Here is a 27,825-nt window from a genome sequence, read left to right as displayed (position 1 = left end):
ACTCTCCAAGGAGTAAGAAAGAATAAAGAATGAAATGTACATAAATATACACAAAAATTGTCCAAAAATTTTATTGCTGAAAAAGTTTGAAACAAAATTTCTCATTCAATTATGATACAAATGAGAAGAGAGAAACTTGTAAAGAGCTTCACATATACACTTTTGCCTCCTTTTCTTTTGGAACAAAATGTACTAACAAATCAAATAAACAGAATTTCCCTTTGGAAAACAATTACAAAATCTCTCAGAGGTTTTAGCGTAGAGCTTCCATGTGAGATCCCGTAAAACCCTAATTATTTTCCTAGGGTTTATTTTCCCCTTAATTGCATGTTTTCTGCATTTTCGGGCTTAGAAATATTTTCCTGATAGATTTTATGAGCAATTATAGTTTTAAGATGATTTTCCTAGCATTGGTGAGTTTTTAGAAAATTAAGAATAAATATTGGACGTGGGACCCACTAGTGCGAAAAGTTCGGAAAAAATTCGGCCAATAAGGTTAAGTTTCGGATACTGTTAAAAGTTTATCGGGTATTAAGAGATAAGTAGGGTGTGTAAAGTGATTGATGTGAGGGAGAAAAGAATGATAATGATGCATTTAATAGAGTGACACATGTCACTTTCTTATTGGTTGAACTTTTAAGAATTACTATTCATTATCTTGACTTATTTGACCAAGGGATTAAATATCCAAAATTCACCAAAAAAATCACCATTTTTCTCTCTTGTTTGGCCGGCTCTCTCTCTCACTCTTGTAAGAAGGAAAACTTCTCCAATCTTCAAGTTTCTACTAGCAAATCATCTCAATCAAGGCCATAAACACGATTTCACTCCATAAAAACTTTCCTTCTAGTGCTAGCAAGTTGTTTGGTGAACTTTGTTTGAAGGACTAAGGTGCTCCACATCTTCCTCTCTCTTGTTTCTTGGTAAGTGAAGCTTGAAACACCCTACTACCTTTAATGATGGTTATATGATGCTTAGAAGTGGCATGAGTGTGTGAAAATGTGATTTATTTCTTGATTTGAAGAGTTTTGGTGAAGTTTTTATTTTATTGGGATTTTTTCTGGTTTAATATGATCTTGATGTTGGGGGCTTGTATGATGATTTGAAATGGACTAAAATGGCTCTAGTGGATGTGAAATGTGGTTAAATACAATCAATTTTGGATTTGGTGTGAAATTTGAAAAGTTAGGGTTCTTGATCCCCAATTCTGTCCGGTTTTAGATCACTGGGTTAGAGGCCGAATTTGACTTTGCTCAAAACATGAAAGTTGTAGGTATTGATGTGTTTGAGGTGCCTGTAAAATTTCAGGTCATTTGGATTAATGTAGAATGAGTTATGACGAAATTACTGTAGCTGTTCTGCTTTGGACAGAATGCGAAAACTGCTATAGTAATTGGCTATTTTGACTGGAATTGGTTTGGATTTTGGAGTTGGTGTCTTCTGATGAAATGTAGCTGGATGACTTAGCTAACTTATGCCTTTGGAATTTCGGCATTTGGACTTGTATGGACTGAGATATACCGATTACAGTTTTCTGTGTTTTACAAACCTGTTTTGGTAATTCTGGTATAGTATTTGGCATTTTCGACCTAGTTAAGCTAGGAACTGGATTGAGTGACCTTCTACATTGTTGTAGCCCTGTTTCATAGCTTCGAAACGGTGGGTCTTACACCCCCATCCGATAACCGTAGAGAATTTGACGCCATTACCGCATAATGAGTGTAAAACAGTTTTCTATTTGGGGGCCAAGACTAAGGCCATTTTCTAATTTCTGGTTTGCTATTATGCTCATTTATGTATATGAAACCCTATTGGGGTTGTGTTTAGCGTTGCTATATGACTCGTTATCGAGTCTCATTGTATGTGTTATATGTTCTAGGGCTTGAAGGTAGTGCACGACGGCTTGGTGATCGTGGTACATGAAATACCACTTACTTGCTTGGTGAGTATACCACTCACTATATTGTTACTATGTGGCTTTGTTAAATGTTATGTGATGCCTTGATGGCTTACTCGAATATTGAAATTGATTAAGGTGAGGGTGTACTTGACCGCCCTCACCTCTTTTGATATTGTCACTGAATGGCTACCGTTTTATTGCATTACTGAACTTGATATATTGGTCGGTGAATTCCATTTCATGGAAACTGAATTGATGTCGTTTGGACGATGTCCAACGGCCTTACTGCATTACTGAGCTCAACCCCGTTTGGTGGTCAATTGGATCGAGCCGGCGAGGGCTTGGTCGTGAAGATTGAATTGCCACGGGAACTGTACTGGGGAACCTTGTGGTAACGAGACCCTTGGTTCCGGTAAACTCGAGTATTACCAAAATATTACTGAATGGAGTGCGGGCCCGGTTGGGGTATGTTGGGTGGAAGGAATGGAAGTAAAGTGAGGTCTACGGTTTGATACTTTTGACATTGACGGAGGGTCAATGAGGTTGGATCAAGATTACAAGCGTGGAATTGGGCTCTTGAGAGCCGACCGTATCCTTTTACCGTTTTGCTTCATTGCTTATTTGTGCACTTTAAATGAGAGTTCATTCTTATATGACTTTGATTGCTTATTGGGTGGTATACCACTGGGCTTTAGCTCATTCCGTGTTATTTGTTTTCCTTACAGGGTGATAATTACTTTTGAGAATGGATTGGTTAGTCAATTGCCGAATTGAGCATGTAAATGTCTTTTGTATTGCTCTTGAAGTGAAACCCTAATGTATAACGGGTTCATTTCCTTTTGATAGGCAAATCGAATGTGTACTTCCTTAGTGAATGGTTTTGGCTTGCCGTTGTGGCTTGTAAATGGCTAATGTTATGTTGCATATGTATTTCGATGCTTGGTTGGGTTTCGGACGGGTCGGTTACTATTCATAGCCGACTCTGGAGTTCGTTTCTTTTATTTTGGGATATTTTGCCCTTTTGCCTTGTTGCGCGCGTTATAAGTTTCAAACGTGATAGATCGCTTTATACTGCACCGTTAGTCCTGGCGAGAGCTGGGCAGGCAGTCCGCTAACCTCTTTGGTTCGCCTTAGGGGAAGGTGGGGCTGTCACAGGTGGTATCAGAGCCTAGGTTTGAATTAGCCTGGGTGTAATAGAAGTGCTCGACTTGAGGGTTTTATTGATTATGGTTTTTAAGGTTATTCATGTTGTTTATTCCTTTGCTATAGGATGGATGCCAGTGGTGACCCGAGTGACCGTCCGGTAGGCGATCGTCCTCGTAGCACGCTGCCGACAATTAAGTATCAACTTAGGCAGAAGGGGGCCGTGGTGCGTTGGAGCCCGGCCAGCCGCGTTCGACAGTGTGAGTGTCGTAGCAACTTTGCCTACCCAAATACACTAGTTTTGTCGGTGGCAAAGGAACGCGAGGAGTTTGCTAAGGAAAATTCTAAGCTTGAAGCTGCGGTTGCTACATTGGAGGCTGAGGTGGCTCAGGCGAAGGCGACCAATGACAAGCAAGCCGCACGTATCATGGAGCTTGAGTATGACGTGAATGAGGCGGAGGACCGAGTTAATGACCTATGTGATCAGTTGAGAGATGCACGCGAGCGCGAGACTAAGCGAGCTCGCAAGGTCAGGGGTCGTGCTGAGGCGATCCTTAACTTATGCGACGACGGACTCGAGGAGTCTAGTGATGAGGCCTCGTACGCTGGGGCCGAGACTGGGGAGGAGTCTACCTCGTCGCCTGGGTCCCAGACCCCAGCGACTGATTAGGCCTTGATCTTAGGGCGCCTTTTGGCTAGTGGTGGTTTTGAATGTACATAGGGAGAGGGATAGAGCCTTAGCTAACCGTTTTGGATGTAGAGTTAGCTACGTGTAAATTTCTTTTGATAGGCCTATCCTCGGGAGGATCGTGTATGTACGTACGTGCTTTGGCCGTACTTGACTGACTGATTGTAAATATATGTTTGGCCTGTATATATGTGTGCTTGTGATCTTGTTTGAAATGCATCAATATGTGTTATGTGAAAAGTTATGTGTTACTTACATGTTTTGTTACCGCTTTGGCTTAGTACTTTTGCCTAGACCGAGTGAACTTATGGAAGGAACACGAAGTGGTCGGGGACGCGGGCGCGGGCGTGGTAGGCAACCCACACCGGTTAGGGAAACGGGGGAAGCCTCTACTGGACCAAATCCTGAACCCCAGATAGACCCCAACGTTCAAATCGCTGCTACTATGCAGCAAATGACCAACCTACTCGCACAAGTAGTGCAACAACAGGGCCAAAACCCAAACCCTAACCCTGGGAACCCTGGTAACCACGTTGAGAGCGAGGATAGAGCTCTTGAGCGTTTTCAAAAATTTTCCCCACCAAAGTTTATTGGGGGACCCGACCCTGACGTCACCGAGAAATGGCTGGAGAAGATGGTTGATATATTCGCGGCTTTACACTACCCGGACGAACGGCAGGTCACTTTTGCCGTGTTTCAACTGGAAGGAGCTGCCCGTTCCTGGTGGAACGTAATTAGGCAGAAATGGGAGCGAGAGCAGACACAGAGGACTTGGGTGAATTTCATCCGAGAATTTAATGCTAAGTTTTTCCCTCCTCTAGTCCAGGAGAGGAAGGAGGACGAGTTTATCCGGCTCCGGCAAGGGGCTCAGACGGTGGCGGAGTACGAGAGCCAGTTTACCCGCCTGTCCAAATTCGCGCCTGAACTAATCATGACCGAGCAACGACGGGTGAGGCGCTTTATTCAGGGCTTGAACGTTGAGATCCAGAAAGACCTCGCGGCGGCTCAAATCACTACTTTTAGCAAGGCAATGGAAAAAGCCCAGCGAGTGGAGAGTGCACGGCTTCAGGTCCGAAACTTCCAGGCTAAGAAGCGTGGTTTTCCTGGGGTACGTCCGGACAAGGTGAGAAGAGCACTCCCTCCAAGTTTGGACGAGGAACTGGGGGTGGACGACAATCTGGATCAGGCAGAGGGACTACGTTCAGGGGCGGCCCAGCTGGGCGAGGACAAAGGGGAAACACCCAGAGTGGCTCGGCTTCGGCACCTCGTGGTCCCTGTGGGCACTGTGGGAAGGCAAACCACACCGAAGACAACTGCTGGAGGAAACAGGGTAAATGCCTGCGGTGTGGAAGCGCGGACCATCAACTGGCTACTTGCCCGGTCCTGAAACAAGACGGAAAGGGGAGCCAACTACCGTCGAGGACCAATGCTGGACCAGCCAAGGGAGACGGATCCAAACCTAAGGTGCCAGCTAGGGTATATTCCTTAGAGCCCCACCAGGTCCCAGAGTCTTCCGAGGTGGTGGAAGGTACGATCCCTATTTTCCACCGCTTTGCCAAAGTTTTAATTGATCCCGGTGCCACTCATTCGTTTGTTAACCCTGATTTCATGTGTGGCGTCGATATAAAACCTGCTAGCTTACCATATGACCTAGAGGTTAGTACACCTACGGGGAATCAACGTTTGGTGACTAGTATGGTTTATAGGGATTGCGACGTATGGGTAGGTGAAAGGAGGTTTTTAGGGGACTTGATTAGCTTATCCATTAAGGGGTACGACGTGATTCTGGGTATGGACTGGTTAGCCAAATATAACGCCCAACTGGACTGTAAAACGAAAATAGTTGAATTTCGCATTCCTGGCGAGGCAACCTTAAGGTTGGATATAAGGGGTAGGTTAGCCTCATCTGCTCTCATTTCGGGCATTCGAGCTAGGAAACTGATAAGTAAAGGGGCGCAAGGATTTTTGGCCTTCTTAATTAACACCCCTACGGATAAGTTAAAAGTGGAAGACGTGGCCATAGTGAGGGAATTTCCGGATGTGTTTCCTGATGAGTTAGTGGCTTTACCTCCGGAAAGAGAGATAGAATTTCGAATAGATCTTTTACCTGGAACTGCACCTATCTCGAAAACCCCTTACCGAATGGCGCCTGCAGAACTTAAAGAGCTTAAGTTGCAATTGCAAGACCTTTTGGAGCGGGGATTCATCCACGAGAGTGAGTCTCCTTGGGGAGCTCCGGTCCTATTCGTGAAGAAAAAGGATGGAACTTTGAGGATGTGTATTGACTATAGGGGGCTGAACAACGTGACGATCAAGAACAAGTATCCACTGCCTAACATAGATGAGTTATTTGACTAGCTGCAAGGAGCAGTGGTCTTCTCGAAGTTGGACCTCCGACAGGGATACTACCAGTTGTTGATTAGGAAGGAGGACATTCCGAAAACTGCTTTCAACTCGAGATACGGGCATTACGAGTTCGCCGTTATGCCCTTTGGACTGACTAATGCTCCCGCCGCCTTCATGGACCTAATGCATAGGGTTTTTAAACCCTACCTGGACCGATTTGTCGTGGTGTTCATTGACGACATTTTGGTCTACTCTAAGTCACGCGAGGAGCATGAGGAGCATTTGAGAGTGGTGTTGCAGACATTGAAGGAACATCAACTGTACGCCAAGTTTAGCAAATGCGAGTTTTGGTTGGAGAAAGTAGTATTTCTAGGGCACGTGATCTCCCACGAAGGTATTTCGGTGGACCCGGCAAAGGTTGAGGCCGTGACAAATTGGAAGAGGCCAGAAACCCCCACGGAAATTCGTAGCTTTCTAGGGCTAGTTGGGTATTACCGACGGTTTATTAAGGATTTTTCCAAACTGGCGGGACCTTTAACTGACTTAACAAAAAAGCATGGCCAGTTTATCTGGAACGGCCGATGCGAAACGAATTTTCAGGAATTAAAGAAAAGATTGACCATGGCTCCGGTTCTGGTCTTGCCAAATGGAGTGGACGGGTTTGCAGTATATGCAGACGCATCGCGAGAAGGATTGGGATGCGTTTTGATGCAGAACCGGAATGTGATTGCTTTTGCCTCTAGGAAATTGAAGCTTCACGAGCAGAACTACCCGACTCACTATCTAGAATTAGCTGCAGTTGTGTTTGCACTGAAAAAGTGGAGGCATTACCTATATGGGGTGACCTTCGAAGTGTTTTCGGATCACAAGAGTCTTAGGTACCTCTTCTCCCAGAAGGAACTGAATATGAGACAACAGCGATGGATGGAATTCTTGGAAGATTACGACTGTACGATCAATTACCATCCGGGAAAGGCAAATGTGGTAGCAGATGCCTTGAGTCGTAAGGTGCAAGTAGCAGGACTAATGATCAAGGAATGGGATTTGCTAGAATTCGTGTGCGAGTGGAAACCCTGTCTTGGGAGTCATAAGGTGATATTTAGCAATGTAAGGGTGACATCCACTCTACTGGAACGTATTAAAGAGGCACAAAAAGAAGATTTGATGGTACAGAAATGGAGAGAGAAAGTGGATAAGGGAGAAACTACGGACTTTAATTTGAGTCCTGAGGGTATTTTAAAATATCGGAACCGAATGGTGGTACCAAAGGAAGAGTCGATGAAAATGGAGATTCTGGAGGAAGCTCATCGGTCCAAATATACAATCCATCCGGGCAGCAGCAAGATGTATCAAGACCTAAAAGGAACCTATTGGTGGGACAATATGAAGAGGGAAATCGCTCAGTACGTGCAGAAATGTCTCATTTGCCAGCAAGTGAAGGCAGAGAATCAAAAACCATCGGGTCTATTACAACCCTTGGAGATACCCGAGTGGAAGTGGGAAAACATCACCATGGACTTCGTTTCCGGTTTACCGAGGACACAAAGAGGACACGATGCCGTTTGGGTGATCGTTGATCGATTAACCAAGTCGGCCCATTTCTTGCCGGTGAACATGAAGTACTCAATGGACAAATTGGCTCGACTGTACGTGGATGAGGTTGTAAGACTACACGGTGTTCCTGTGAGCATCGTCTCTGATCGGGATCCACGATTTGTGTCTCGGTTTTGGCAGAAGTTTCAAGAAACCCTGGGGACGAAACTCAATTTGAGCACAACCTATCATCCTCAGACGGATGGCCAGTCAGAACGGACAATTCAAACTCTCGAGGACATGCTGCGAACGTGCATCTTGGATTTCGGAGGCAATTGGGGTCAGCACATGACCTTAGTAGAGTTTGCGTACAATAATAGCTTCCATTCGTCAATTCAAATGGCTCCGTACGAAGCTCTCTACGGACGCAAGTGCCGCTCACCGATTTACTGGGACGAAGTTGGTGAAAAGAAAGCACTAGACCCGACAACTATTCCGTGGATGGAAGAGGCTCACGAGAAGGTTAAGTTGATATGGCAACGAATTCAAACCGCCCAAAGTCGCCAAAAGAGCTACGCGGATAACCGAAGGAAGGATTTGGAATTTGAAGTTGGAGATCAAGTATTTCTTAAGATCACACCCTTACGAAGTCTTACAGCGGGGAAAGGAAAGAAACTCCAACCACGGTACGTCGGACCCTACAAGATCCTTCAGAGGGTTGGAGCGGTCGCGTATCGATTGGAACTACCGTCTAGTCTCTCTCGAATCCACGATGTATTTCACGTCTCGATGCTAAAGAAGTATCATCCAGACCCATCCCATGTATTGCAACCGGAGGATATCGAAGTAGATGAATCACTGGCCTATGAAGAGAAACCAGTTCAAGTACTCGATCGAAAAGTCAAAGAACTCAGAAATAAGCGGATTCCGCTAGTGAAAGTGCTGTGGAGGAACCACGGAGTTGAGGAAGCTACCTGGGAGATGGAAGAAGAAATGCTAAAGAAATACCCAAACCTTTTCGGAAATTAAGGTGAGAAATTTCGAGGACGAAATTCTTTTAAGGGGGGGAGAGTGTGAGATCCCGTAAAACCCTAATTATTTTCCTAGGGTTTATTTTCCCCTTAATTGCATGTTTTCTGCATTTTCGGGCTTAGAAATATTTTCCTGGTAGATTTTATGAGCAATTATAGTTTTAAGATGATTTTCCTAGCATTGGTGAGTTTTTAGAAAATTAAGAATAAATATTGGACGTGGGACCCACTAGTGCGAAAAGTTCGGAAAAAATTCGGCCAATAAGGTTAAGTTTCGGATACTGTTAAAAGTTTATCGGGTATTAAGAGATAAGTAGGGTGTGTAAAGTGATTGATGTGAGAGAGAAAAGAATGATAAGGATGCATTTAATAGAGTGACACATGTCACTTTCTTATTGGTTGAACTTTTAAGAATTACTATTCATTGTCTTGACTTATTTGACCAAGGGATTAAATATCCAAAATTCACCAAAAAAATCACCATTTTTCTCTCTTGTTTGGCCGGCTCTCTCTCTCACTCTTGTAAGAAGGAAAACTTCTCCAATCTTCAAGTTTCTACTAGCAAATCATCTCAATCAAGGCCATAAACACGATTTCACTCCATAAAAACTTTCCTTCTAGTGCTAGCAAGTTGTTTGGTGAACTTTGTTTGAAGGACTAAGGTGCTCCACATCTTCCTCTCTCTTGTTTCTTGGTAAGTGAAGCTTGAAACACCCTACTACCTTTAATGATGGTTATATGATGCTTAGAAGTGGCATGAGTGTGTGAAAATTTGATTTATTTCTTGATTTGAAGAGTTTTGGTGAAGTTTTTATTTTATTGGGATTTTTTCTGGTTTAATATGATCTTGATGTTGGGGGCTTGTATGATGATTTGCAATGGACTAAAATGGCTCTAGTGGATGTGAAATGTGGTTAAATACAATCAATTTTGGATTTGGTGTGAAATTTGAAAAGTTAGGGTTCTTGATCCCCAATTCTGTCCGGTTTTAGATCACTGGGTTAGAGGCCGAATTTGACTTTGCTCAAAACATGAAAGTTGTAGGTATTGATATGTTTGAGGTGCCTGTAAAATTTCAGGTCATTTGGATTAATGTAGAATGAGTTATGCCGAAATTACTGTATCTGTTCTGCTTTGGACAGAATGCGAAAACTGCGATAGTAATTGGCTATTTTGACTGGAATTGGTTTGGATTTTGGAGTTGGTGTCTTCTGATGAAATGTAGCTGGATGACTTAGCTAACTTATGTTTTTGGAATTTCGGCATTTGGACTTGTATGGACTGAGATATACCGATTACAGTTTTCTGTGTTTTACAAACCTGTTTTGGTAATTCTGGTATAGTATTTGGCATTTTCGACCTAGTTAAGCTAGGAACTGGATTGAGTAACCTTCTACATTGTTGTAGCCCTGTTTCATAGCTTCGAAACGGTGGGTCTTACACCCCCATCCGATAACCGTAGAGAATTTGACGCCATTACCGCATAATGAGTGTAAAACAGTTTTCTATTTGGGGGCCAAGACTAAGGCCATTTTCTAATTTCTGGTTTGCTATTATGCTCATTTATGTATATGAAACCCTATTGGGGTTGTGTTTAGCGTTGCTATATGACTCGTTATCGAGTCTCATTGTATGTGTTATATGTTCTAGGGCTTGAAGGTAGTGCACGACGGCTTGGTGATCGTGGTACATGAAATACCACTTACTTGCTTGGTGAGTATACCACTCACTATATTGTTACTATGTGGCTTTGTTAAATGTTATGTGATGCCTTGATGGCTTACTCGAATATTGAAATTGATTAAGGTGAGGGTGTACTTGACCGCCCTCACCTCTTTTGATATTGTCACTGAATGGCTACCGTTTTATTGCATTACTGAACTTGATATATTGGTCGGTGAATTCCATTTCATGGAAACTGAATTGATGTCGTTTGGACGATGTCCAACGGCCTTACTGCATTACTGAGCTCAACCCCATTTGGTGGTCAATTGGATCGAGCCGGCGAGGGCTTGGTCGTGAAGATTGAATTGCCACGGGGACTGTACTGGGGAACCTTGTGGTAACGAGACCCTTGGTTCCAGTAAACTCGAGTATTACCAAAATATTACTGAATGGTGTGCGGGCCCGGTTGGGGTATGTTGGGTGGAAGGAATGGAAGTAAAGTGAGGTCTACGGTTTGATACTTTTGACATTGACGGAGGGTCAATGAGGTTGGATCAAGATTACAAGCGTGGAATTGGGCTCTTGAGAGCCGACCGTATCCTTTTACCGTTTTGCTTCATTGCTTATTTGTGCACTTTAAATGAGAGTTCATTCTTATATGACTTTGATTGCTTATTGGGTGGTATACCACTGGGCTTTAGCTCATTCCGTGTTATTTGTTTTCCTTACAGGGTGATAATTACTTTTGAGAATGGATTGGTTAGTCAATTGCCGAATTGAGCATGTAAATGTCTTTTGTATTGCTCTTGAAGTGAAACCCTAATGTATAACGGGTTCATTTCCTTTTGATAGGCAAATCGAATGTGTACTTCCTTAGTGAATGGTTTTGGCTTGCCGTTGTGGCTTGTAAATGGCTAATGTTATGTTGCATATGTATTTCGATGCTTGGTTGGGTTTCGGACGGGTCGGTTACTATTCATAGCCGACTCTGGAGTTCGTTTCTTTTATTTTGGGATATTTTGCCCTTTTGCCTTGTTGCGCGCGTTATAAGTTTCAAACGTGATAGATCGCTTTATACTGCACCGTTAGTCCTGGCGAGAGCTGGGCAGGCAGTCCGCTAACCTCTTTGGTTCGCCTTAGGGAAAGGTGGGGCTGTCACATTCCAGATAGATCATTTATGTTTTCATTGTAGGATCTGCCCAAAAATCACACAATACTTGCAATTTTGACACTTTATTAGATCCAAATTATCATCGGATATAGAAAAATATTTTCACCTTATTGAAGCATTTTTATTTTTTTTTATGAATGCAGGGGAGGGGGAAAACAAAAGAAAAATACCCTGAGTTAGTAAATAAGAATATAAAATCGGTATGCATGCCTATGGGGGAACCCTTTTTGTGCCAAGGGTAGGCCTAGCATGAAAATGCAATCCTTTGAGGTAGGCACTATACCATACCTGATGGATCTGATCAACTCATTGAGTGAAAAATAATTTTGAAAATTTGGTCAATTGGATTGACGAGAGACACTTGTCAAAATGAGGTAAACATCCGAATGGATTGATCACTTTTGACCGATACAAGAATTTGCAAAAACGCACGGGTTTGACCTTGACGAACTTCCTATCGAAGAGACCGGAATTCGTTTGACAAAATTTCCTCAGTAAAACGCGGGTCAAAACCCCAACTGATCAAATGGCTGGATGCAGTGGATGATTTTCTCAAAACCGACTAGGTTTCCCAATTTGAAATTGACATTGAAACCCTGATTGTTTAAATGGGTTGAATGAAATTGACCATTTATTTAAAATCGACCGGATTACCCTAAAAAGGGAAGCGGGTCAAATGAATTGAGTGAAATTTAAAACTTACTCAAAATTGACCGAATCATCCTAAAAAAGGAACTTGATCGAATGAATTGAATGAAATTGAGAATTTTATTCAAAATTGACCGGATCGTCCGAAAAAATGAAATTGATTAAATGAATTGAATGAAATCGAGAATTTATTCAAAATTGACCAGATCGCCCTAAAAGGGTAAACTGGTCAAATGAATCGGACGAAATTGATGATTTATCGAAAATCAACAAAATTGCCCTAACTAATCAAATGAATTGAATGACATTGGTGATTTATTCAAAAATCGACTAAATTGCCCTAAAAATGAACAAATTTATAAAATGGATTGGATGAAATTGATGAAGGAAATGGTCCAATAGATTGAATGGAATTGGGAGCTTATTAAAAAATCAAGCTATCCACTGGTAGTTTCAAAAAATTATTACGATGCATTAGCCTATGAGTCTTCTAAAATCAAATTTTGGCCTCAATTTATTTATCGTCTCAATAGGAGGAATTAGTTGTGAATTTCTTCTAGTTAATGTCCTTTGAGCAATGGATTTTTACCAACTTTGATAAAATGGCCAAAAAGTGATTATTAGACGCTCATATTCCAAAAATCGCTCTTATGAAGACGGTCGGATCCTACCTTACCTTGTGCACTACCCCTTTGGATGGTACAAAATGTAAACGTGCAAGTCTCTTTGGATTAAGTATCCGAGACATAAGGTGGCTTATTCCTAAACACGGGATTCCCTATGTGGCATTCCCTTTCTATGGTTTATGCATGATGCCATTTATTAAAGCGATGTAAATATGTGACAAATATGGCCTAAAGGACATAAATAATACATCGGGGGGAAAAGGTCTAAAAATGAAATGTATTTATTGAAAATCAAGTGTAATAACTGAAATTTAAACATGTGAGTCATCTAGTGGGTAAGTCACTAAAAGAGTGCCAAAAAGGCCTCTTATTGCTAAGGCACATGAATGCAATCCAAGAAAACAAAAGAATGGTTAGTGCAATTGATAGTACACATAACATATTGGGAGCAATTAAGAAAAGAAATACAATAAAAGCCAATAAAAGGGGTGGAACCCCTTCCCTCGTGCCTAATTGTGCTTAAAAGAGGGTGAGGTTGACTCTAACTTAGAAAAATTCTAACATGGATGCATGAGGTTGGGGCTTACTAATGCAACTAAACTCGATAAGGTTTAAAAGGTCCCCAAGCCTTCAGACCTAAAGGCAAAGGGTCATCACTCCCAAGGCCTTCGATCGGTGGCTCGAGTGATCCCTCAGGTAGCGCTATGAGCGCAGTGCACACCATCCGCTTACCCAAGGCAATCAATCCTAATCCTACAAGGCGGTGTGGGGTAGCGCCCACGAAAATAAAATAAAATGGGATAACAATAAGTAAACGTGCACGTATGAAGTGTTCCCTATTTTGAGGGAAAGGGTTGAGAACCATGCGAGGCTCTAAAGGTGACACACACCCCCCCAAATGCAATGCAAGCGCGAGATAAACAAGTAAACATACATCCAATCAACCAATCATACATGCGTGAGTGAGGGAGTAATTAATACGCGCGAAATGTAAAATCCTAAAAAGGAAAAATGCAACCCTAAAACACCCAAATGTGATATATGAAAAGGTTAAAAGAAGAAAAAGGTTGATTAAATCAAATTTGCTCAGACTCTCAAATGTCCCCAGTGGAGTCGCCAACTGTCGCGCCCCATTTTTTTTTGATAAATAAATAAATGGTTTAAAAAATGTATTTTTGATTCGATTTTTGGTTTGAAAATGAATTTTGATTTAAAAGAAAAGTGGGCCTCAATGGGGGTTTTGAGAATGCGACGATTTGACCCAAAACTATAGTTTAAAAAGGGTTTTTTTGAAATAAAAAAAATCGGAGTCGCCACTTGGTAATGAGTTAAGGTGTATCAAGTCACTTAAAAATGAATTTTTAAAGAAAAATAGGAAAAAGTAGTAAGAAACCCCTTTTAAACGACTCCTAGTCTACGTAAACCAACGAAAAAGGTTCGGGAGTCACATTTGACGAAGGGGAAGGCAAGGATACAATCCAAGGCACCCCTTTGACCTAACCAAGGCTAGTTGCGTGATTTAATCAAAGATTTTCTTGTTTTAACCAAAGAATTTATTACATTTGGATGTACCACATGAATGCAAATCCTAGACCTAGGGGTATTGGGGGGTTGAAATGTATCTTCGGAGCTTACTTGGTACTAATCACATTAAATGTGACACCCAATAAAAACTCTTCGAACAAGTCACGAATAATGCAAGTGGAATGCTCAAACAAGGAGAGAAAATATGAGAGGTGTGCAAAAAATGTCTTTGAACGTAAAAATATACTCCAAGTGCAAGTGGGCAAAATGCATATATGCAATTAGAGAAAAGTGTGAAAGTGTCGGTGTGCAAATGAAGATAAAAGTGTTCGTGTGCAAGTGAAGGGATATAAAGGTGCACGTGTGCAAATGGGAGGAAAAATGAAAGTGTAATGAGGGTATAAAATGATAGGGTGGATTTAAAGTGCATGAGCCTAGGGAATGCATGCATATTGGGCACGGGGAGACCTAAATCGTGACTCAATTTTTCCTTTGATAGAGGGAATGCATGCTTGCTAAGGCTTAGAAAAAGCCACACTCATCTATATCCCATATTTAATTGGACCCTTCAAGCAAATGTACCCTATAACTAGCATGAGGATGCAAAAAGCCTAAAATGAGGGGAAAAGGATTGGAGGAGCATGCCAAATGATAAAACTAAGAAAAATGCATGAAATGTAGTGAACATGCAAGTATGCACTAGTGAAAGGGGAATCTCTAAGGGTCTAGCGTTGGACTAGCCCTTTCTATGAATTCCTAACGGAATAATGAGCCACAACTAGCATTGGACTAGTGTGGTGACGTACATTCATCCATCACATTCATCTACGACTATAGAAAGCAAGTAGACATGCCAGGCACTCATAAACACATAGTACATAACACTTAGCATGCTCGACTAGATGCAAGAGCCTAATAAAGCAAATAACACATAGCAACAAAAGCAAGCAATCAAGCTAATGAACCTATTACATTTGTTAGCTAGGCACACATCTTCAGTAGGTCTTCATCCAATGCTCTCCAAGCCCTATCTATTACAAGACAAGAGGTGTACACATACCCCATAAAAGAATAACTTAATAAAAGCAAAAGTAAATGAAAAAAATGAAAGGAATCAAGGAAATGCAAGGAAAGAAAAGTAGACATGCAATTCTCACTTAGCACGTTGCATCACATAGGAGATACAAAAAGGGATAAAAGAAATTATACCTCCCCCGTTTGGTGTCCAAATGAAAGAAAAATGGCTTCAAAACAATAAAAAAGTCAAGGTACCACTTTAATTGAGAAAAACTAAAAGAAATGCACAAATATAAAGCTCACTTGATCGTAAAGCCCCTAAAGTCATGACTTAAGTGCAATTGGCAAAGCATGGTAATTAATTGAAACAAATAAGCAATGAAGTTGTAAAATCAAAACTACCAAGGACCAAATTGAGGAGATTATTCAATTGATTGGGTCATAGTGAAATGAAGGGAGACTTGGGGGGTCAAAATGCTAAATTCAGAAGTATTTGCATGCATACATACGTAGGAAACAAAATTTTCTGCAATGAACATCTTCTTGAAATTAAAACAATCGCTGGTTGCATTTCCATCTCATACACAAATTCTAAGCAGCTTTGACTAACCCTTTCATCTATCTAAACTTTGGATTAAACAACAAAACAAACAAGTTCCACATCTAACAAGCAAAACATGGAAGGAAATTATACAAACACTTATGAAACCTTTATGCAAGATGGAAGAAGATTGCTGCAATTTGGAAGCTTTGGCAAAGGGTGGAGTCTTTTGGCAACAAAACTAGTTGTGACTTTCATTTCCAAACGCAGATTTCAGACCCAAAGGATAGCTTTGTTCAAAAACAGAAAATGTTAACCAAAATCATAGTGTGGAACTAAACCACAAGGCCCGAAACTTTGACAGCAAACAAGCAAAAACATAACAAAACTGATGCAAATTTCTTGGAAACTTTCATGCAAAATGATCCAGCTACCTATTGTCTATGTGGCCAGCAAGCATTCAATTCCAACTCAAGTATGTTTAGACCCAAACACCAAAACCCAACACTAAATCACCCCATTCCTCGCCCTCAATACAGATTAAACATGCAACTTAGGTGTAAAGACTTGGGGAGCAACCACGGAACAGAAAAATAGAACAGAAAATGCAACTTCTTTGTGTTTTGCTGCAGAATTTTGCAGCGACAAGCTCATGTAGATTAAATTGCCGAAACATGCATGTGGTATATCAAGTGACCAACAAATCCCAGGTCTCGATCAAATTATAAGTTTCAGCAACAACCAGAACAAGTAACTCCAACATCCGAACAGGCCAAGACAGATTTTTTCACTTTTAAAACCAAAAACTAGCAAACTCATCAATCAATATACAAACGAACCTCAAACAAAAACTAGAAAAACAGGCTAAACTAGAACTTCAATGAAGTCGAATCTCCCGTTTTTACCCAAATCAGATGCGATATGCATATTAATTTAACAGAGATGCAGCAAATGAATCAAAAGACCAGATTTCAGCTTAGCAGATTTGGTTCTATGTGAAGATTAGAACGACGAGAAAGAGAGTCGAATATTACCTGTTTCACTTCTTCTGGAACTGAAATCTCAGCCAGGAACCCGTAAGGAGGCGTACTCCCCAGAAATCAAAAGAAACCAATTGCAGACTTTGGCTTCGGGACAAAACAAAAAAGTGCTTTTTCAGCGAGCTTCGCAGGCGGTTACGGCTGATTCTGGTGGCGGAGGCGGCTCCAGTTCTTGGACAGGCCGTTGGCCACTTGTTGGCTACGCGGGAGAAGAAGGGTTGTGGTTGTTGGTGGCTGCGATGGAGGTTGCGCTCGATGCGGCGACGATGGACAGCAGCAGTGGCAGGTGCGGACTGTGGTGGCTTGGACAGATTTTTCTTGCGTTGTTTCTTCGCGGCCTTGCACCGTGGCTCCCTCAAAACTCTCCCCCAAAATCCAAATCGTTCCCTCTCTCTGGTTTCTCAGATTCTCCCTCAGCCTTTTTCACTCAGTCGTCCACTCCTCTCTCTGGTTTTCCTTTCTTTTTCCCAGATTTCTGCAGCCGTCACTCGATGCCCCCTCTTTGCTATCTCCGTTTCCTTTTATATGGGGAGCTATATCCCCTGAACCCTCACCTCAAAGGTGAGGATGAGGGGTTTGTTATTACCTTAAAAGCCAGCCCTCCGATGGGCATGCGACCGTCCTTTGCAAGCTGCGTTTCCGCAGCTTGCATGTAAGAATCTTTTTGTTTTTTTTTTAGAGATTAATTAAAACAAAATTGATAATAAAAATAAATAACAAAAATAACTTAATTAACATTGGATAAAAATAAATAAACTAAAAACAACAAAGTGCAAATTCCATTTTCCTTTTTTTTTCATTTTCCATCATCATATTTCCTCTTTATCCCTTTTTTTTTTCAAGAAAACATTGAAATTAAATCACAAACAACTAAATCATATTTTTTGAATGCTTTTCTTTCTTCTTTTTTCTTTTTCGAGAAATTTTATGCTAGAAAGTTTAAAATAAAAATAATAGAATAAAAACTAAAAACTTAACACGACAAATAAAAACTAAGAATTAAATAGTAAATGAAATTACGCTAAAAATTTGGTGTCTACAGGGTGGGCTTCCAGGAAAAATCGTTTGCTTCGTTGCCGTCGTCAATGGAGGCACGGGTGAAGGCTGTGGTTTCTACCCACAGAGGAGAACCGGCAGTAACCTTCGACATGGTGGACATTGAACGTGTTGCAACTCCGTTCCAATTCGCGTTAGTGGGAAAATTTTCCAGGGGGCGGCCTCCTTTGGAAGACCTGCGAAAATTTTTCCATACGTTGGATTTAAAAGCTGAGTTTGCTATTGGCTTGTTGGATAGAAGACATGTTTTAATTCGGTTGACAACTGAGTCTGATTATTACAGAATCTGGGCTAGAGGTATTTGGTATATCAAAGAGGCTCCTATGAGAGTTTTCAAGTGGTCCATTGATTTTCACGTGGATAGGGAGACCTCTGTTGTTCCAGTCTGGTTTGCGTTGCCGAAATTGCCGGTTCACCTTTTTCACAAGGAATGCTTATTTCCCATTGTGGCTTGTTTGGGACAGCCCTTATGCGTGGATGCAGCTACTGCACAAGGTTCAAGACCTAACATGGCCAGGGTATGTGTTGAGGTAGATTTGATGAAGGAACTTCCGTCCCGGGTTTGGATTTCGTTTGGTGAGCGGCTTGGTTTCTGGCAGCCCTTGGTTCCAGAGAACTTACCCAGATATTGCGGGTATTGCTTTCATCAGGGCCATAGTGATGTAGAGTGCAGAGTGAAGCATCCGGAATTGAAGCAAGAGCCTTCACGAGGAGGGAAGTCGCGGGGGGTGCAGAGGTTTCAGCCGAGGGAACTTTTGGCTTCGGGAAGAGAGACGGCATCGGTGCGTGAAGGGGACAAAGAAGGAACGGGAGGGGGACGTACGTTGGCTGTGGGTCGCGAGATGGGGGCACCATTGGTCCAGCAACAGGCTTCTGGGTTGGAGGGGCCTGCTGATGGCATCACAGCGGAGCGACAGCAGGAGCAGGGATTGGTGATTACTGATTTTGCTGTCGCCCATGGGTCGGGTGATGGGGGAGTGCTGACTGCGCAGCAAGTTGAGGAGGTGTTCGTGCATGGAGATGGTAATGGGGCAACAGTGCAGGTGCAGGAGGTAGGGGAGACAGAGGGGGCTGACCTGTCCTTGGCAGCTGCGGCAGAGCTAGTGGAGCACGCTGTGGGTGCTGCGGCAGACAAGATCATTGCGGATCTTGCGGAAAGGGTGGCGACTGAGGGGTCGGATGGGGGGAAGGAAGGCAGTCTTGCGCAGGCTGGGTTGTTGGCTCGAACATCGTCGGATGTTTCGTCCGGCGACCTGTCTCTGCGCTATGGTGAAGGACAGCATGGTGAGGGGATGGAAACGCAGAGGTTAGCTATGACATTGAATCTAGACCAGGTTGCCGTTCTTGAACAGGGTGGGAGGAAGACGAAGGGGAGGGGGATGCGGGTCGCGGCTCCGTCTGACAGGGTAAGGTCGGTAGTGTCGCGCCCCACTTTTTGATGTTGGGTGTGTGTGAAAGTAGTGTGTATGTGAACGTGTGTGAAAAAATGAAAATAAAAGGCCGTGGGACTTGAAAATGCGACGGTTTGGCCAAATAAAGTTCAAAAAGGGTTTTTGGATGAAAAATGGAGTCGCCACTTGGTACGGAGTTAGGGTGTACCAAGTCACCCAAAAATGATTTTTGTTTTGTTTCTGAAAGAAAAAGTAAACAAACCCTTTTGAAGAACTTTTAGGTCTACGTAACCAAAGAAAGGGATCGGGGGTCACATTTGATAAGGGAGAAGGCAAAAGCAAAGCCTAAAGCACTCCTTTACCCTAGCTGAAGCTAGTTGCGAGACTTAGCCCCACTTTTCCTAATTTTTCTACCCAAGGTATGTATTGCATGTTGGATATGACTAATGGATGCGAAAAGGAAAGAAAAAAACAATCCTAAACCTAAAATGTTTCTCATGAGGCTTTTAGGTCCCAACCACATGAATTGTGGTGGCCAATGAGGAAAGCTCTCATGGAAGTCGTTATTAGTGCAAGTGAGGACTTAAGTGTAAGTGTGCAAGTGTGAGAAAATAAAGGTGTTTGTGTGTGCAAATGAATAAAAATAGGATAGTAGATACATATAAGTGCAATTGGGTGCCATTTGTGAGATAGAAAATAAATAAGTGATAGGAAGAAAGTGGTGAGAAAGTGTAGATTGAGAAAAAGTCTAAGTAGTGAGAAAATGTGGCTAAAAGAGTGTGAATGTGATATAAAAAGAATGCAAGTGTATGACCCTAAGGGAATGCATCAGGTCGGGCACGGGAAGGACTCCTAACTTTACGACTTTGATTTTCCCTTGGATTAGAAGGAAGAACTAGCGTGCTAAGGCTATTTTGTAGCCAAACTCGCTCGTTTCCCTTATCGAAAGGGGACTCTCAAGCAAATGTATCCTATAACTAGCATGAAGATGCAAAAAGCCTAAAATGAGGGGAAAAGGATTGAAGGAGCATGCCAAATGATAAAAACTAAGAAAAATGCATGAAATGTAGTGAACATGCAAGTATGCACTAACGAAAGGGAAATTCCTAAGGGTCTAGCGTTGGACTAGCCCTTTCTATGAATTCCTAACGGGATAATGAGCCACAACTAGCATTGGACTAGTGTGGTGACGTACATTCATCCATCACATTCATCTACGACTATAGAAAGCAAGTAGACATGCCAAACACTCATAAACACATAGCACATAACACTTAGCATGCTCGACTAGATGCAAGAGCCTAATAAAGCAAATTAACACATAGCAATAAAAGTAAGCAATCAAGGTAATGGACCTATTACATTTGCTAGCTAGGCACACGTCTTCAATAGGTCTTCATCAAGTGCTTTCCAAGCCCTATCTATTACAAGCCAAGAGGTGTACACATACCCCATAAAGAATAACTTAAATAAAAACCAAAAGTAAAAATGAAATAAATGAAAGGAATTAAGGAAAGGCAAAGGAAGCAAGTAGGCATGCAATTCTCACTTAGCACGTTGGATCACAAAGGAAAGAAACAAAAAAGATAAAAGAAGTTATACCTCCCTTGGAATGGTGCCCAAATGAAAGAAAAATGGCTTATTTATCCTCCAAAATAAAAGAAATGGTCAAGGTACCAATTTATTTGTAAAAATTAAAGAAAACATGCAAACACGGGCTCACATGGTCATAAAGCTCTTAAATGAAGTGCAATTTAAACAAAGCAAGGTGGCTAATTGGAATCAAACAAACAATGAAGTTGCAAAAATTAAAACTACCAAGGAGCAACTCGCAAAGATTAATCAACCATTCAAGTCCAATCGAAACATTTAAGAACTTCAAAGGTCCCAAAAATAATAAAAGAGCCAAGTAACGACTCAAAATGCACCCACCTTAGGACCTAATTGCAAGACATTGGAATGTAATTGGGCCATAATGCATTGCTGCAAAAGTCACAGGGACCCAATTGATTAGTTTTCTCAATTTTCCGGGTCATAGTAGCACAAGGTGAAACTTGAGTGGTTAAAGTGTAATTTTTCTGAAATTTTTTCCATGCAAACCATCCCAGAAGCTTTCTTCTATGTTTCTGCAAATTTGAAAGCTTTCTTGCTGCAATCTTCTTAGCAGCTTAACAAACACAAATATTCGAGCAAACTCAAATGGAATCCATGACTTTATCAACTAGAACCCCACAAGAATCACAATCCAACAGAGAAACAGCACAAAAACATGAGATTAAAGCTCAAAACTCCCCCCTTTCCTCCTTTTCTTCTCGGATTTGCAAACAACAAAGAAACAGAATACTTCCGTTTGCATATTCCAAACAAATCCTCAAAACTGGTTTCAGATCATGAGTTACATAGCTTGCAGAGATAGAGATAAACATTACAGTGATTTAAACACATAATTCAAAACCCATCGCAAGATCATACAATCCCAGGTTTCAAACCAGCTATCGGCAAGACGACAAGGAATAAAAATGAAGATTCTTGATGTAAAGTTAACGCAGAAGCTTTCTTTCTGCAATTTTTACGCCCGCAATGCTTATGCAACTTTCAATCATTCACGGCTTGCGGTTTCAACAAGAAAAAACCATCCCCATCCTCTAGCCAAGAACATCAACTAAGCCATATAATCTTTGTAAACAAAATTTCTGGGACAAAATTATGCAAGACGGGAGAGACCAAAAGAACAAACAAACATGCATTGACCAACTAAAAAAAACACCAATCAGATTTACTTGGACATTTCACTTTCCTCTATGGCATCAAAACACTGGGTAAACCAAACTCATCAGGCCTGAGACTACATTATCAGTTGAAGAGCAAAGTCATCTCATAACCCAGCAAGGTCGTGACATAGCAAGCACAGATTTCTTGGATTATGCTTCGTGCAGGTGCTATAAGGAATAAGAAGTGATATTATGATTACCTGATGATGAGCTTGAACGAGGCTGAAGTCAAAAGGAACGAGCGGATGATGAGTTTTAAGAATTCTTCGCAGCTTCGCAGATGCACCAGCAGAGCCGATCCGTGACTTTGGAAGGCAAATCTGGTGACTTTCCTGTCAGTTTTACTCCGAAATTTTTGAATAGAACTTACTCTCCTGATATCGGAGAGTGTGTAGAAGTCAGCAGTTTGGCGAACGATGCCGAATTGAAGGGGAAAATCTTCACTCAAGAGGGTTGGATGATCAGCTTCTTCCAAGGAAAAGAGCAGCCCGCAGCTTTCTCTTTCTCCTCTGATTTCTTTTGCTCTCGTTTCTTGTCGTTGTTTCTCCTTCACTACCCATAGCCTCCCTTGCCCGTTTATTCTCAGATTCCTCCTTTCTTTCTCAGCCCTTTCTTGCTTCCCACCTGAAGCTCTTCCTTTTTTTCCCGTTTTCTTCTCAGCCCGATAGCCCTTTTCTTCCTTTTCTTTCTTCAGCCAACCCCCCCTACTCTCTCTCGATCTCAACTCTCAGCCGTCAACTTCAATCTTTCTTCCCTCCGCTGTTTCTTTTTCAGCTCCCCAGTCCTTCGATGAAATCCCGTAGCTTTCTGCTTTTCTCTCTGTTTTTCCGCCTCTCTCTTTCGTTGCCCACCTCCTTCCTTTTGCGGCGATTTCTTTTGGCCTTTATATATGGGACCTCAACCCTAAAACCCCAGCAATCTCCTTCTATATTTGCAGCCAAAGGGCTGCCCCAAGCCCTTCCGCTGCGAAAAAACGCAGCTTGCATGCCGTGACTCTCTTTTTTTTTTAATTAAAACAAAAATTGATAATAATAACAAAAAACAACAAGTTAATTAACATCGGATAAAAATAAATAAACTAGAAATAATAAACAACAAAAATGCAATTTTCATTTTTCCTTTTTCCTTTTTTTTTCATTTTCCATTTTCATCATTTTTCTCTTTTTTCAATTAAATTAGTAATAAATGTTCGTAAACTAATTAAAATAAGAGACATGAAACAGGAATCCCCGAAAATAAATCTAAAATTGAAACAACAAATTTAAAATTAAACTAATTAAATAAGTAAAATTCGAAACCAAAAATTTGGTGTCTACAGGTAGCTAAGAAAACTCAAAATTATTTTCATAGTTTAACCCATGATTAATGCATGTTTTTGGAATATTCAGGGGATTGGAAAGCCCACCAATCTTCGAAGACTTAAGAATCTTGTTCGGATGCATAGGTTGGTGCTTGTGGGTGTTTGTGAACCAAAATTGTCTAGGTATGAAGCTGATTCAATTCGGCTTAAGTTGAATTTTGACTACGTAGTGTGTAATGCCTCTGGGGAGTTGTGGGTGTTTTTTAGTTCCCCGGTTGGTGGCCAGGTGGTTGGGGAGTCGGATCAGCACCTTTCAATCCGGTGGGGGCACCCCCAGTTCCCGAATCCATTATTAACTTCTTTTGTTCATGCCAAGTGTTTGAGGGAGGAGCGGCAGCGGCTTTGGGAGGGGCTGCTACAGGATAAGCCTCGGCAGGGACCGTGGTGCATTGTGGGGGATTTTAATTTTATTATTTCCGGCAGTGAGAAGAAAGGAGGCAGGCAGTTTCGGCTGGCAGAGGGTCTTGAACTTTCTCAATTTATGTCTGGAGGGGGGGTATTCGATGCAGGTTTCTCGGGTAGTAGTTTCACGTGGTATAATAACAGATTAGGGAGGGCGCGCATCTGGAAACGGTTAGATAGAGTTTTGCTCAATATGGAGTGCTTGGATTGTCCTTTCTCAGTCTCTGTGTCCCACTTAGTGCGTGCCCCGTCTGACCATGCTCCGCTACTCATCTCGCTAGCACCTAAAGTTGATTGTAGGAGTCGCTCGTTCCGCTTTTTGAACGTTTGGCCCTCCAAAGTGGGTTTCTTGGAAGTGGTCAAGTCAGCTTGGCAGGTGGAGGTGATGGGGTCCCCCTTTTCGGAAGTGTGGGGAAAATTGAAGAATGTCTCCCGGGCTCTTCGTGTCTGGAACAAACAGGTTTTTGGAAATGTTTTTGAGAATGTTAGGAAGGGGGAAGCGGCAGTGGCAGAGGCAGAAATGCGGGTACAGGTTGATCTCTCTGACGAGGCTCACTTGGAGCTCCAGCAGGCCCAAGCTAATTTGAACCGCCAGTTAGCTATTGAGGAACAATTTTGGAGTCAGAAGGCTAGGGTCAAGTGGCTACAACACGGTGATCGGAATTCAAGATACTTTCATTCGGTGGTCAAGCAACGTCGGTTTCAATCCAGAATTCACAGGATTCAGGATTCCGTGGGAGGATGGGTAAGAGACGATGAGGGGATTGGAAGGGAGGCAGTCCGGTTCTTTAGTAAGTTGTTCTCGGCTGACCCTGTGCCCGACTTTCATCTCTTACTTGTTATCCCCAATCTTGGGGATGAGATTAATAACACGAGGTTGGAAGAGGTTCCTTCTTTGGAGGAGGTGAAGGGGGTGGTCTTCGGGATGGATGGTGATAGTACCGCTGGGCCAGACGGGTTCTCAGGGAAGTTCTTTACGGTGGCCTGGGAGGTAGTGGCTAATGATGTGTATAAGGCGGTTGTGAGTTTCTTCTGTGGCGCTAAACTACCTCATTTTATTACGGCTACATCTCTTGTCCTATTACCCAAGGTCATGAACCCTAAGGATTTTACTCAATTTCGTCCTATTAGTGTGAGTAATTTTTTGAATAAAGTTATTTCTCGAATTTTGGTGGCAAGGCTGTCTAGTGTGTTACCCCGGATTATTTCTCCCCAACAAAGTGGGTTTGTTAAGGGGCGTTCGATTGCGGATAATTATTTGCTGGCTCAGGAGCTGATGTCGGATATGGGAAGGAAGTGCCGGGGGGGTAATTTGGCCCTGAAACTAGACATGGCTAAGGCATATGATCGGGTTTCTTGGCCATTCCTTATTGCAGTTTTACGGCGGTTTGGCTTTGGGGAAAGGTTCATTGACATGGTATGGAGATTGATCTCCAATGTGTGGTTTTCTGTGCTTGTGAATGGGGTGTCGTATGGTTTTTTCAAATCGTCTCGAGGGTTGCGTCAAGGGGATCCATTATCACCATCATTGTTTATCATTGGGGCAGAGGTGTTGTCCAGGGCATTAAATGGGCTTGTGTCTCAATCGCGTGGCGTGGGATACAAGGTGCCGAGGCATTGTCCGGTAGTGTCTCACTTGGCGTTTGCTAACGACGTCATTATCTTTGCCAATGGGACAGCGGGTTCGTTAAGCAGGGTCATGAAGTGTTTGGAATGGTACCAAAGTGATTCGGGCCAGTTGGTAAATGTGCAAAAAAGTGGATATTTAGTACATCCTCGGATCGCCGTGGGACGTAAAAAGGTAATTGAGCGGGTTACTCACTTTCAAAGGAGAGAGTTTCCGGTTCGATATCTTGGCGCTCCGCTGTTTACCGGTAGAGCCAAGGAGGCATACTACTCGGATTTGTGTCAAACGGTGCTTAATAAGGTGCTCTCTTGGAAGTCCCGCTTGTTATCCTTCGGGGGGAAGCTCATTTTGATTAGGCATGTGCTGTCCAGCATCCCGATTCATTTATTGGCTGTGGGTGTCATACCAAAAGGCGTCTTCCGGACAATTGAAAGGGTATGTGCCGATTTTCTCTGGCAGGCGGGGGATGAGCAGAAGAAATTTCACTGGATTCGTTGGCGAGACCTGTGTTACCCAACAAATGAAGGGGGGGCTGGGCTTCGTTCGTTGGGTGATATGTACAAGGCATTCTCGTGTAAATTGTGGTGGAATTTCCGGTGTGGCCTTTCCTTGTGGGCGCGGTTTCTGAATGCTAAGTATTGTAAGAGGAGGCACCCGTGCCAGATTTCTGTGTCTATCCTGGGCTCAGCAACTTGGAAGAGAATGTTAGATGTTCGGGGGTTAGCAGAGTTGTTTATTGGATGGAGGCTGAATGAGGGTCAATGTAGTTTTTGGTATGATAATTGGACTGGCCATGGGGCATTATATTTGAGAATGAGGGTGTAGGAGGACGTACCCTGTCTGGAATTTATGGAGGATGGGCAATGGGACCCGTCGAAGTTAGCGGGGGTCCTACCTTATGACATGGTACAGCAGGTTTTAGCAGTGGCAGGGCCGGATGGGGCGTCTCCGGATATTATGATATGGCTGGCTTCATGCTCGGGGCAGTTTTCGATTTCATCCGCCTATGAAGAGATCCGAGAGACAAAGCCTTCATCATTCCTGTTTCGGCAAATCTGGCATGCGTGCATTCCCCTCAAGGTGTCCTTTTTTATGCTTCGGTTACTGTCTAATCGCCTTCCTTTGGATGACGTGTTGACAGCTTGTGGGTTTCAGCTGCCATCCAAGTGCTCATGTTGTCTGGTGTCGGGCTCTGAGTCCCTTCTCCACCTGTTCCTAGAGGGGGAACTTGCAACTGCGGTTCGGGAGTTTTTTGGTTTGATTTGGGGGAGGGTTCTGACTGGCCATCTCAAGGTTTGGTTGATGGGTTGGTGGCTTAAGCCGGTGAAGTCGGGGAAGCTTCGGTTTGTGTTCCGGGTATTACCTTCTCTCATCTGTTGGCATATTTGGAAGGTAAGGTGTACAGCGGTGTTCCAGGGATCCATGCAGAGACCTGCACAGGTGTGTCAGGCTATTTTTCGAGAGTTAAAGGAGGTATTTTGGTGCAGATTCGGGGTGATGCATCGGGCTACCGAATGGCATGCGTTTTTGGAGTCGGTGGAGTGCAGGCCGGAGGCATTCCTCGTGTGTCACATTAGGTGGGACGCTCCGTGGCCTGGCATGGTCAAGCTTAATATTGGTGGGGGCTTAAAAGGTAACCCAGGGGTGAGTGGGGGAGGGGGGATCCTTCGAAATTCTTCGGGCTGTATGATATTTGCGTTTTCTAGCTATTTTGGGTGTTGTACTCGTTTACAGGCTGAGGCCAAAGCATTATTACTCGGGTTGCGGTTATGTGACCAACGGGGTTTTGGTGGTAACGTGGTGGTGGAGACAGACTCTCTGATGTTGCAACGGATTCTGTTGAAACGCTGCTTGTGTCCATGGTCCATCAGTGTAGAGGTGCGGAAGATTGGGCTCCTAGCCAGGGGGAGCTTTCAAGTCCTACACTGTTACAGGGAAGCGAATAAGGTTGCGGACATTTTGGCGAATGCTAGGGTAGCTCATTCTCAGAGCGGGGTGTTGGTCTATGACGGGATTGATGAATTGCCTACGTTGGCTAGGGGTGCTTATCGGTTGGACAGGCTTGGTTTTCCTTCCTTTCGCAGGTTTAGGGTAATAGGGGCTTAATGTGTTCCCACGCTTGTATTCCTTCTTTGGTCTAATAAAATAAAAGGTTAGCTTAAAAAAAAAAAAAAACTTATCCACTATTACCCAAACGGTGTCGTGACCTCTTTGTGTTCTTGGCAATCTCGATACAAAATCCATAGTGATATTTTTTCACTTCCACTCGGGTATCTCTAAAAGTTGCAATAGACCAGATGGTTTTTAATGCTCAGCTTTAACCTGCTGGCAAATCAAACAAGTCT

At 42.7% G+C, this 27,825-nt stretch overlaps 1 protein-coding gene across 1 annotated transcript; it reads left to right on the top strand.

The window, feature by feature from the left end:
• Positions 1-3,470: 3,470 nt before the first annotated feature.
• On the top strand, positions 3,471-26,305 carry LOC140013429 (uncharacterized). Its single transcript, XM_072062705.1, has 4 exons — positions 3,471-3,572; positions 16,900-17,159; positions 17,916-19,335; positions 23,480-26,305. The coding sequence occupies exons 1-4, from the start codon at positions 3,471-3,473 to the stop codon at positions 26,303-26,305; spliced, it is 4,608 nt and encodes a 1,535-aa protein (XP_071918806.1).
• The last annotated feature ends 1,520 nt before the right edge of the window (positions 26,306-27,825 follow it).

Source organism: Coffea arabica, chromosome 8c, assembly GCF_036785885.1.
Source record: "Coffea arabica cultivar ET-39 chromosome 8c, Coffea Arabica ET-39 HiFi, whole genome shotgun sequence".
In the NCBI taxonomy this organism is placed as follows: Eukaryota; Viridiplantae; Streptophyta; class Magnoliopsida; order Gentianales; family Rubiaceae; genus Coffea; species Coffea arabica.
Note: the sequence above shows the minus strand (reverse complement) of the source record. Positions and strands in the feature narration are given on the sequence as shown.

What these genes read in the sequence shown, in the direction of transcription:
- LOC140013429 (XM_072062705.1), top strand. Translation starts at nt 3,471, where the DNA reads ATGGAGCTTGAGTATGACGTGAATGAGGCGGAGGACCGAGTTAATGAC. An exon ending in ATGGACAGCAGCAGTGGCAG is followed by an intron (nt 17,160 to 17,915) that starts GTGCGGACTGTG and finishes TGGTGTCTACAG; the next exon opens with GGTGGGCTTCCAGGAAAAAT. An exon ending in TCGCGGCTCCGTCTGACAGG is followed by an intron (nt 19,336 to 23,479) that starts GTAAGGTCGGTA and finishes TGGAATATTCAG; the next exon opens with GGGATTGGAAAGCCCACCAA.